This window comes from Hypanus sabinus, unplaced genomic scaffold, assembly GCF_030144855.1.
Source record: "Hypanus sabinus isolate sHypSab1 unplaced genomic scaffold, sHypSab1.hap1 scaffold_47, whole genome shotgun sequence".
Lineage (NCBI taxonomy): Eukaryota > Metazoa > Chordata > Chondrichthyes > Myliobatiformes > Dasyatidae > Hypanus > Hypanus sabinus.
In genome coordinates, this window is record NW_026781341.1 from 320,134 (window position 1) to 332,480 (window position 12,347).

The following is a 12,347-nucleotide window of genomic DNA, read 5'->3' on the forward strand; positions in this document are numbered from 1 at the left end:
GAAGAAGAGACAGAGAGAGAGGAGCGAACCTGGAAAAGGCAGCAGTTCCAGTTTGTTGAGGCTGGGGATTTGGAACTCTGCTACACCCACAAGGGTGCGGTGATCATCGATCCGGTGCACATCGGATGTGTGGCTGTAACTCCGTATAGTCCAAAGGAGTAGATCTGGGAATGTCCTGTGGGGCCACTCGAAGTTACCCCCTGCCTGGGTGTGTGATGTGGTAACCCCTTGAAGGCGGCATCCCTGTGACAGATCACTCTGGTGGTAATTCGTGTGTGGCTTTGGAACGGCTCGACGGAGGACTTTCCACCACTGATATTTATTAATTACCACCGTGGAATTCGGCGTGATTGCCTTCTCTCTACGTTTTACCTCTCGTTATCATCGCTGTGTGTATGTTATTCAGAGCACGTCTGTCTTTCTCTAGTTCTGTACAGTCACATACAGCGTTAACCTTAGAAATAGTTAAGTGTAAGACTTCCATTAAGATATAGCACTTTCCTTCTCACTCTGTTACATGTAATGCTTGGCGAGTGGCGTGGATCCGAGGGGTAGACTGTATTGGAGGGGTCGTGACTGTCACGTGACAAACCTACCCACTACCTGGTCAAGGCACACCACCTGCCAAATACACACCTCACCATTGGCCCCTTTAATTAGCCTTGTACTTGGCCTCGAGCAATCGGCCTTTGTAATCAACTTAACTCTGCTTACACGGAGCCTTTGGCCCCTCTATAGATTACCTGGGCTGGACCCTCCATCCCTGTGCACTATAAAGGGTGCCGCGTGTGCTTTCCCTTTGCCATCTCCGAGAGACACCCTGCTTCACTCCAGGCTGAGAACCGTGGAACGGCGCTGGAGAAATTGTTAGTGAGCTGTGCATTGAATAGGGCTGGGAGCGTTGATTACTCTCTTTAATAACACAGAGCTGTGCCTGCACAGGGTCAAGGGCTGGCGGATATCGTATAGAATTTTCCTTTGTGTGTTTGCGTGTGTGTGCGGGTGTTATGCGCGTGCACTTTGTTCCCAGGCGATTTTCCCACGTTCGTTAGTAATTGTCCGTGTGTGTTTCATTGCCGAACCGACTTTCTCCACGACTGCTGTAAATTGTGCGTGTTGCTTCTGTTGCCGTTTTCCCACGTTTGCCTTCTGTAAATAAAATCACTTTCTGTCCAAAGTCCTTGCTTCTGAGACGTATCGAATCTGTTTCCCCACTTACAACACTTGCTCAGCCAATTTACATTTTTTTACGTTCATGCAATATGGGTGTTGTTTAATCGGTTTGGCTTGACCAATATCTACGTCATGTACTGCAACCGCGGTTTGCTTGGGAACATCGGGAAATAAATCCTTAAACTTCAGAATTAATTCTTTCAGCTGTTGCTGTTGCTTTGGCTGCAGATGAGCCAACTTGTTATCAATGTTTTCCAGAACAACCGAGTTCATTTCCCTAACTGGGACCATGTTTGGCTTGTGAAAAGTCTCAGATGAGTCAATTGTTTCATTCTCAGGGTTACCAGATTCATATGTTTTGACAACAACACTCACAGACGGTGCCTGCTTGTCAAAATTAGGCTTTATCATATTTATGTGTACCACCTGTGTTAGTTTATGTCAGTCGGGCGTTTTAATAACATAATTCACATCATTAATTTGAGAGACTATTTCATACAGTCTGTTGAATTTCGCCAGAAGTGGATTTGTCAACATTGGAGATAAGGCAAGCACCTTATTTTCTTTTGCAAGCCCGCTTATCAAACCAACACTTCATTTTGTTTTGAGAAATCTTTAGGTTTTGTCTCAATAGACTACAGGCTTGATGTAGTTTATTTCTGAACTTCTAAACATAGTCTAACAAGTTAACATGTACATCCCCATCAATCCACTGTTCCTTTAACAAGGTCAAAGGTCCCCTCACTCTCTGACCAAATACAAGTTCAAATGGACTAAAGCCCAGTGATCTCTGTACAGACTCTCTTACTGCAAACAAAAACAAATGTATACCTTCATCCCAGTCTTTTCCATTTTCAACATTTTAATGTCATAATCATTGTTTTGAGGGTAGAATGAAATTTTTCTAAAGCCCCTTGTGATTCTGGATGGTATGCAGATGAAGCAGATTGTTCAGCTCCCAGTTCATAAACTACCTGCTGGAATAATCCAGATGTAAAATCACGTCCTTGATCAGACTGGATTTCTTCAGGCAAAGCAGAAAATGTAGAAAACTTGGTAAGAGCCTTCGCCACAGTTTTAGCTTTAACATTTCTGTGAGGTATTGCCTCTGGGAATCTGGATGCAGTACACATAATAGTTAGCAGATATTGATGGCCAGCTTTAGTCTTTGGCAATGGGTCAACACAATCCACTATAAATTTTGAAAAGGGTTCACCAAATGCAGGTATAGACCACAGTGGGGCACTGGGGTGACCTGATCAGGTTTACCCACAACTTGACAAGTGTGACAGGTTCTGCAAAAGCTCGTAACATCTTTCCACAGATTAGGCCAGTAGAATTATTTCCTAATCCTGTTTACCGTTTTATTCACTCCAAAATGGCCACCTAAGGGTATACTGTGGGCCAAAGTTAAAATTTCAGCCCTATAAACTTAAGGAACTATAACTTGGTGAACAATTGCCCATTCCTCACTTGCTGGCATAGCAGGTGGCCTCCACTTCCGCATTAACACACCATCCTTGAAATAATACCCTGCTGGCACTTTCTTAATCTCATCATCTGCGAGAGCTGTTTCTTTTAAAGCTTCAATCTCAGGGTCTAGGTTCTGTTCTGCTGTAAGCTCTCCCGCATCGGCAGACATTTTAGCCATACTTCGAGTTCCTGTGCAGGAAGGATAAATGTTAAAATCCATCTGTGGGTCGTCAGTGGTTGGGTTAGTTGTTAACTGCACTGCAGGAACAACTTTACCATCGGCCAGGTCATTCCCTAACAGCAAAGTGACATCTTCCACTGGTAAACTGGAGCATAATCCGATCTCAACAGGTCCTGAAACCAACCCTGACAGTAAAGTAACCTTGTGCAATGGCATGGAAACCATGCCGCCCCCAATGACTTTAATAAGATTTACCTCACCAGTGTTAGTCTCATCACCAAACTTTAGAATGCTGTCTAATATAAGTGACTGAGAAGCCGCAGTATCTCGAAAAATTTTCACTGGAAATATGGTTCACCCTTCCTTTACTAATAAAAATCCATCTGACATAAAATGATCGAACACTTTCTTAACTTGGTCAGACCTCTCAGACCTTAACTAAGCAAACAGAATGTTCAGAACCCTGTGGGTTTACAGGTGCTTCAACAGACTGATCACAGGCATTCGGGACTGCCTCCTTTTCCTTTTTCATCTTCAGGACAGAACAATCAGCCATCACATGACCAGCTTTCTTACAATAGTAACAAGTAAGACCAGCGTATTTCTCCTTCAACTGTTTCCCTTCATCCTTACTCTTGTCACTAGTCCCAGCTTTAATTTCTGGTTTACCCTGGTGATCCCTGCTACTCTTTTGGAAGCTGTTATTCGGGATAAACTTAACCTTATGAGTTAGAGCAAACTCATCTGCTAATCTAGCAGAGTCCTGCAAAGTGGCAGCATCTTTTTCATCTAAATATGTCTTTGTGTCATCAGGGACGCACCTTTAGAATTCTTCAATTAAAACCAATTCTTTCAAGCAGTTAAAATTATCATTCACATTTTTATATGTGCACCAGCGGTCAAAACACACAGACTTCTCATAAGCAAAATCCATAAAAGTCTGGTTCACAGATTTCCTCAAATTTCTAAACTTTTGCCTGTATGATTCTGGGACAAACTCATAAGCTTTGAGCACAGCCTGTTTCACTATGTCACAATCAGCTGCTTCATCAACAATCAAAGCAGAATAGGCTTGCTGAGCCTTCCCCTGAATTACACTTTGTAAGAGAATAAGCCAAACCTCTTCTGGCCACTTTAAACTCTGAGCAACCTTTTCAAAATGCTGCAAGTATTTATCAATGTCGGCCTCGTCAAATTGAGGGACCAATTTAACTTCCCAACTGGCCTCAAATTTATCACCAGAGACCAACGCTGGACTCCTTTGCTGCAACCTCTTTATCTTTTCCAGCTCGAACAGCCTCTGTCTTTCTGTTTCCTCCCTCTATTTTTCTGCCTCTTCTCTGTTTTTCTGCTTCTCAAGCCTCAAACTGCCTCTGCCTTTCCGCAGCCTCCAGCTTTAATTTTTCTCACTTGTACTGGAGCTCAAGCTCACTAGGTTTACTTTCAGGAAACACCTCCAACTCCTCCACTTTAAACACACCCTCAAATTCATAATGTTCAGCTATCACCCTCTGCATCCGTGCCCTCCTCATTGTCAATTTCAACATAGCAAGTTTTAACCTTCTAGCAAGACTCAACAACTCAATCCTTCTGACGCCCTCTAATGCCTCAGAGGTTGGTGCTTCCAGACATCTATCAGCATCCATTGCTGCTGATTTTCCACACACCAATAAATGAAAAGGGATGAAATTGATAATGAATGAATACACCCCCAAATCTGTTCATATACTGGATGCAGGCCCCAATTTTGTTACGAATCATAACGTTTTAGAAACGAACCAGCAGCAATAGACTATACCTGGTCTGTTTTTGATCTTAAAACTATCTGTATTAGAATCTACTTGTAATATAGTAACTAAAGCAAGATAAACAAAAGTTAACAGTGTTATGTGTATATATGTGTTTAAATAAAACTCCCAAACTATTGAGCTCGGGGGAAACAAGGCTTGGAGTATTGGGATGGTACAGTATGAAAGTGCAGTTCATCCATGGAATAGGTGATGAGAGAGATATTTGTAATCCAGGGTAAATGTTGAGAGAAGGCAATTATGTTGAATTCCACAGGTTCCATGGTGGAAAAACGAGAGAACAGTCGCTGTAGATTTTATTTGTCGTCGTTCCAAACTCTCATACGATTTATCACCGAAAGTGACTTGTCACTATGGGTTTCGTCTTCAAGTGAATTACCACACCACACCCAGGCAAGAGTTAACACATCAGTGGTTTTCACAGGACACCCCAAATCAGATCCACTCCTATGGATCAAACGAGGTGACAACTACACATTCGATTACGGTGAATCGATAATTAACCCACCCTTGTGTGCATAGGAAAGTTCCAAACAGTGACGCTTGGCCACTAGTTCCCTTGTTTCGATCCTTCAGTTTTCCCTAGTTCGTCTCCGTCTGACTCTGAGTGTCTGTGTCCTCGGTTAAAACTAAACAAGCTGCGAGTGATGTAAACAAGCTGCAAGTCAGACTGATCCACCTTCTTAATCTCTTGATCTCTCTTAAAATGACAGTCCACAGCAAACGAAACCCAGGGATTCATAACTATGGCCACTCCCCATTGTGAACTGACTGGTGAGCCAGTAGTTGGGACGACTGAGTGAATCCCTTCCCACAGACTGAGCAAGTGAACGGCTTCTCCCCAGTGTGAATTCGCTGGTGTGCCTGTAGGGTGGAAGATTGAGTGAATCTCTTCCCACATTCTGAGCAGGTGAAGGGCTTCTCCCCAGTGTGAACTCGCTGATGTCTCTGCAGGTGGGATGACTGAGTGAATCCCTTCCCACATTCTGAGCAGGTGAACGGCTTCTCCCCAGTGTGAACTCGATGATGTACCAGTAGGCAGGATGAATCCGTGAATCCCTTCCCACATTCTGAGCAGGTGAACGACTTCTCCCCAGTGTGAACTCGCTGATGTTTCTGCCGGATGGATGAATCAGAGAATCCCTTTCCACAGACTGAGCAGGTGAACGGCTTCTCCCCAGTGTGAACTCGCTGATGAACCTTCAGATGGGATGACTGAGTGAATCCCTTCCCACATTCTGAGCAGGTGAAGGGCCTCTCCCCTGTGTGAACTCGCTGATGACTCAGTAGGCTGGATGACTGAGTAAATCCCTTCCCACATTCTGAGCAGGGGAATGGCCTCTCCCCAGTGTGAACTGGCCGATGATTCTGTAGGTTGCATAAGTGAGTGAAGCTCTTCCCACATTCTGAGCAGGTGAACGGCTTCTCCCTAGTGTGAACTCGCTGGTGTCTCTGCAGGTGGGATGACTGACTGAATCCCTTCCCACATTCTGAGCAGGTGAATGGCTTCTCCCCAGTGTGGACTCGCTGATGATTCTGTAGGTTGGATAACTCAGTGAATCTCTTCCCACATTCTGAGCAGGCGAACGGCTTCTCCCCAGTGTGAACTCGCTGATGACTCAGCAGGTGGGATGATTTAATGAATCTCTTCCCACAGAATGAGCAGGTGAATGGCCGCTCCCTGGTGTGAACTCGCTGGTGAGCCATTAAGTCAGATGACTGAGTGAATCTTTTCCCAGAAATTCAGCAGATGACCAGCCTCTGCCTGGTGTGAACTGACTGGTGTGTCCACAGGTGGGAATACTGAGTGAATCCTTTGTCACCCACAGAACAGGTGAATGGCCTTGCCCAGTGTGAACTTGTTAATGTACCTTCAGTTGAGATGACCGAGTGAATCCATTCCCACTGTCTGAGAAGGTGAACGGCCTTTCTCCTGTGTAAAATGACGGGTGTGCCAGTTGGTCAGTTAACCGAGTGAATCCCTCCCCACAGTCTGAACAGGAAGATGGTTGGTTGAATCCCTTGCTCCACTTCTTAAATATATAGACAGAGACAACAAAACTGGCGTGTCATGTTTTTGCTTCCTGGAGACAAATTCCTTCTTGTTTTTAACCTGTAAAAAGATTTGCAAAATCCATCAATGCGTTTAGGACAATACTTCCGTTGAAATTACTTGAGTTGCCAAGGTTTGATCTGGTATCACACTGTTACAATGAGGTTCAACTTAAGTCTGTTAAAAAGGATTTGGAGTGAATTTTTGTATTATTTCAGGTTCTTGTCACAGTCATAGAAAATTACAACATAGACACAGGTACTTTGGGCCATCCAGTTTATGCTGAACTATTTAAATTGCCCATTCCCATACCCTTACCATTCAGGTTTCTACACAAACCTCTTAAATGTTGAAATGGATCTCGCATGCACCACTTGTGCTAGCTGCTCATTCCACACCCGGATGACTGTCTGTGTGAAGAAGTTTCCCCTCATGTTCCCCTTAACATTTCACCTTTCACCCTTAACCCATGGCCTCTGATTGTAGTCCCACCCAATCTCAGTGGAGAAAGCCAGCTTGCATTAACACTATCTATGCCCCTCTATCACAATCAAATCTCACCTCAATCTTCTACATTCCAAGGAATAAAGTCTGGACCTGTTTAATCTTTCCTTATAACCCAAGTCCTACAGACCTAGCAACTTTATTGTGAATTTTCTCTGAACTCTCTGAACCTCTTTTACAGCTTTCCTGTAGGCAGGTGACCAAAACTGCACACAATACTCTAAATTAGGCCTCACCAATGATTTCAACAAGTGTACATAAAATCCATCTATTGTTGTCAGTACTTTGATTCATGAAGGCCATTGGGCTGAAATCTTTTTTTCCGTCTCTATCTAACTGTGATACCAATTTCAGTTAATTAAGGACCTGTATTCCCAGGTCCCTTTCTTCTACAACACTCCTCCGTGCCCGACCAGTAACTGTGAAAGACCTCCCTTGGTAGGTCCTACCAACATGCAACACCTCACACTTGTCTGCATTGAATTCTGTTTTCCATTTCTCAAGCCATATTTCCACCTGGTCCAGTTCGCACTGCAAGCCATGATAGTCTTCTCGCAGTCCACTGAATCCCCAGTCTCGGTTTCATCCGCAAATTTGCTGATCCATAACCATCTTATTATCCAGATTACTGATACAGATGACAAACAACAACAGATCCAGCACTGATCCCTGTGGCAACCACTAGTCACAGGCCTCCAGTCAGAGAGGCAACCATCTGCTACCACACTCTGGCTTCTCTCAAGGACAGTGTCTCATCTAATTTACTGTCTCATCTTGAATGCTGAGTGACTGAAACTTCTTGACCAACCTCCCATATGAGACTTTGTCAAGTGCCTTGCTAAAGTCCATGTAGACAACATCTGCTGCTTTGCATTCATCCACTTACCTGATAACTTCCTCGAGAGACTCGATAAGTTTGGCTAGAGCGATGCTGTCTATACTTTATCAGTCCACACCTATCCAAATACTTACAGTATATATCTGGTTCCTGCACCAACATTCCAATAACTTTCCCAGTTCTGATGTCACGCTCACCAACATATAATTTCCTAGTTTATTTTTACAGCCTTTCTTGAACAGCAGAACAACACTGTCTGTCCTCCAATCCTCCAGTACCTCACCTGTCACTAAGGATGATTTCAATATCTGTGCTTAGGCCCTGATAATTTCTGCACTTGTCTTCCGCAGGGTCCTAGTGAACAACTTGTCAGGCCCTGGGGATTGATCCACATTAATTTGCCTCAAGACAGCAAACCCCTCCACCTCTGTAATCTGTACAGGGTCCATGAAGTTGATGCGGCTTTGCCTCAATTCTATAGACTCTGTGTTCGTCTCTTGAGTAAATACGGATGCAAAAAAAATCTCCCCAAGTCTATGTTATCCCTTTATATGGATTACCATTCTGATCTTCCAGAGAATTAATTTTTTCCCTTGCAATCTTTTTACTCTTAACATATCTGCAGAATCCCTGAGGATTCTCCTTCACCTTGTCTGCTGGGGCAACCTCATGCCTTTATTTCTTTCATAAGTGTTCACTTGAATTTCCTGTATTTCATAAGTACCCCATTTGTTCCTATCTGCCTGTACCTGTTATGCACCTCCTTTTTATTGATCAGGGAGAGGAAAGCCAAAAGGGTGATAGATCTGCATGGAGGGAGGTGGGGGTAAGGAGGGTTAAACGAAAGTTGCAGGGGGAATGGGAGCCTGAATAACAGAACAGAGAGTGGAGAGATTGTGGAGACAGATGTTGTTCAGGCCTCAGACAAAGTCAGGAATGAAAAAGTTGAGCATGGTGCAGTGAATATGCTGAGCCCAGTATATTTCAATACAAGGAGGAGTGTAGGAAAGGCGGATGTGTTCAGGGCATGGATCAACACCTGGAATCAACACTAGGATCTGGCAACTGTGGACTGGGACAGGCTGCTTTATGGCAAAGGTGTGCTTGGTAAATGGGAGGCTTCAAAGCGAAATTTTGAAAGTAGTAAGCGGGTATGTCAGAATAAAAGGTAAAGATAGAAACTGTAGGGAAACTTGGATTGCACGAGATATTGAGACCCTGGTAAAGCACAAAATGGAATTGCATAACAGGGATATGCAGTCAGTTTCTTATGGAGTATAAGAAATGCAAGAGAACACATAAGAAATCAATCAGGATGGCTAAAAGATGGCATGAGGTTGCTGTCACAGAAAAGGTGAAGGATAATCCTCAGGGATTCTAGTGATAGATCAAGAGCAAAAGGATTGCAAGGCACAAAGTTGGACCTCTGGAAGACCGGAATGGCAATCCACGTGTGGAAACAAAGCAGATGGGGGAGATCTTAAATATTTTTCCATCTCTATTTACTCAGGAGATGGACAAATGATCTATGGGAGTGTGGAAAAGTGGCATTAACCATTTCAACCCTGGGGGAAAAAAAAATCTCTGGCCACTCACACGCTCAATACCCCTCATCATTTTATACACCAAAAAATGTCTCTAAATATAAACAAGGAAATTATACATTGCACAATCTACTTTCCATGATTCAGTACATTTACATGGCCAGGTGTGTAAAAAGGGCCCGTTGAATATCAGGGACAAACAGGCCCAATTCACCATAACCACAAGCTGTTCCTGCTGCTACCATCCAGGAAACGGTACCACAGCCAAAGGAGCAGCAGGCCCCGGGACATCATCTTCCACCAGGCCATCAGACTGATTAATTCATGCTGATACAATTGCATTTCAATGTTATATTGACTGTCCTATGTACAGACTATCTATTATAAATTACTATAAATTACACATTGCACATTTAGATGATGTAAGGTAAATATTTCTACTCCTCATGTTTTTGAAATATGTAACTAATAAAGTCAATTCAATTCACCCTCTCCACTATCTGTTCTGTCATTCTGGCTCCCATTCCCCCTACAACTTATTTTAACCACATCACCCCCTCCCCTGCTCACTACCACTAGCAACTCTTACCACTAGGATATTCATCCCCTCTTGTTCTGTTCCTCTAACTAACAAATCCCCTATCAGTCTTTTGACTTTCCTCTGCCAGGTAATTCCCCCCACAGCTTCTGAAGTGGTCCACTTGTTGTTGTGTGAAATGGCCACAAGAGTACTCTGCGATGCCTATTTAACCTCATTCCCCTTCCTGACTCTCACCCAGTTTCCTGTGTCCTGCACCTTGGGTGTAACTCACCTCTCTTCATGTCATATCTATCACCCCCTCCAACTGCTGGATGATATGGAATTCACCCATTTCAAGCAGCTCTTTGAAGTGCAGGGTTACAAGTTGCAGCTGGATGCACATCTTGTAGGGGAGGGCATCAGGGACACTGCAGGCCTCCCCTCCTTCCCTCGAATACCCCTCTAATTTGTAATAACCAGTGTGCAGATAAATCTTGTACTGTGTATTTTTTACCCAGTGACAAGATGTGCACAATGAATTTTATATAGAGAGGTATTCATTTTCACGGCTAGCAAAGCACTGTCAATAGGAACTTTGATCTCCTCTGGGTTTGATCGAGTTCATCTGCACTCTCACACAACCTGTGTAGCAGGCCTGTAACAGGAAATGCAGGAGTTTCTCACCAATGCTTTTGCACATTGTCCATATGTGGTTTGCTTGCTAAATTACACTTTAAGAAGTAAGATTTCCAAATATCACTCCACTTCTTCCCACTTGCAAATTCTCCAGCAACTTTTGCATCACCAAAATGCAAACAGGCATCACTAGTTTCTGTGTTCTACATATATATTCCCCCTGAACCCGTCCCCAATGACTGACGGTGGTGAACTCAGTGAATGAAATCCCAATGAATACGAAGGGAAGGGCAGTAGTCTGTCTCACTGGAGTCTGGCACATTTGTGATGCGAAAGCTACTTGTTGCCCAGGGCAAAGGTGTTTGATATCATTATGTACCCAGAGAGAATGGGACAAAACATGTTCTCACCAGTAGAAAAGTCCAGAGCAAGAGGAGGTAGAGGAAGCAACACACACAAAATACTGGAGGAACTCAGCAAGCCAGGCAGCATCTACGGAAAAGAGTACTAATGATGAGTTCCTCCGACATTTTGTGTGTGTTGCTTGGAATTCCAGCATCTGCAGATTTTCTCTTGTTTGTGTTGGAGGTAGAACAAAGGTGATTTTCTCAACTGCTGATGTAAAAGATCTTGTTCCTTTTCTCCGAGTACCTAATCCTTGCATTTAGATAGCTGGAGCTCAGCTCTGACTGAGAGATCCATCGGTTCCCATTCCCGCATCAGCCGGAAGCTCCCCGGGGCCCGTGTACGGATCGTGGAGTTGAGAGAGAGGGAAGAGGTCAGGACTGTCCCGGGGTTGCTGCCCACGGTGTCCGAAATTCAGAGGAATTATCCTGAAGTCGGTATTTAAGATAAAAACACAATTAATCGCTCTTACCTGCAACCGACATTTTCAAAGCCTTCCGTGCACTGCGCGCATGAGTGAAACTCAGGGACGTCCTCAGCCTGACGCCTGCGCATTTCATCGGCGCTTCAGCGCCGGCGAAATTCTTAACGAATTGCCCTATGGGTAATCACGGTGCCATTAAACATTTCTGCAAGCACCATTTCAATATCCATACCTCATTTTTTTTTATCTTGGGTATAGAAAAAATCTGCAGCTGTTTTAACGCAGAAAGCGGCTCCCATAAGCAATATACACAATATCAACGTGTATCTAATGCCAAAGTAAAATGCAGATATAAAACATAGGAGATTCTGCAGTTGCTGGAAATACTGAGAAAACATTTTCTATGTATTCCTCTCCAAAATTTCTGCCTTATCTGTTGATTTCCACCTGTGTTGTGCAGAAATTAACCACCTTTTTTTTCGATCAACCAGTTTCCAAATGCTTCTAATCTTTCACTTTTAACCACATCCTGCTGGTCTTATTCGTCCTCCTCCTCTGGACCCCATTTCTCTCTGGAGCCCCTGATTCAAGCTGGTAACTCTTTTGTTTGTGACCCTGCACCATCGAAGATTCACTCGCTAGTCTGCTGTCAGACTTTAGAGGTGCATTGTGTTACGAGACCGCAGGTTCGTTTACTGTGAGTGTCGCTTTAAGTGCCTGAGTGAGGCGGGGCTGTGATGTCAGACACAAGCTGCGGCAGCCTGAGGGAGCGGGAGAGGGAGAGGGAG

At 44.0% G+C, this 12,347-nt stretch overlaps 1 protein-coding gene across 1 annotated transcript; it reads right to left on the reverse strand.

The window, feature by feature from the left end:
- Positions 1-1,601: 1,601 nt before the first annotated feature.
- Positions 1,602-11,677, reverse strand: LOC132389083 (zinc finger protein 239-like). Its single transcript, XM_059961499.1, has 2 exons — positions 11,608-11,677; positions 1,602-6,748 (listed from the first exon to the last, which is right to left on the reverse strand). Exon 2 carries the CDS (start codon positions 6,340-6,342, stop codon positions 5,380-5,382), a length of 963 nt encoding a protein of 320 aa, XP_059817482.1. The 5' UTR covers positions 6,343-6,748; positions 11,608-11,677; the 3' UTR covers positions 1,602-5,379.
- Between the last annotated feature and the right edge of the window lie 670 nt (positions 11,678-12,347).

What these genes read in the sequence shown, in the direction of transcription:
- LOC132389083 (XM_059961499.1), bottom strand. Translation starts at nt 6,342, where the DNA reads ATGGCTCACCAGCGAGTTCACACCAGGGAGCGGCCATTCACCTGCTCA.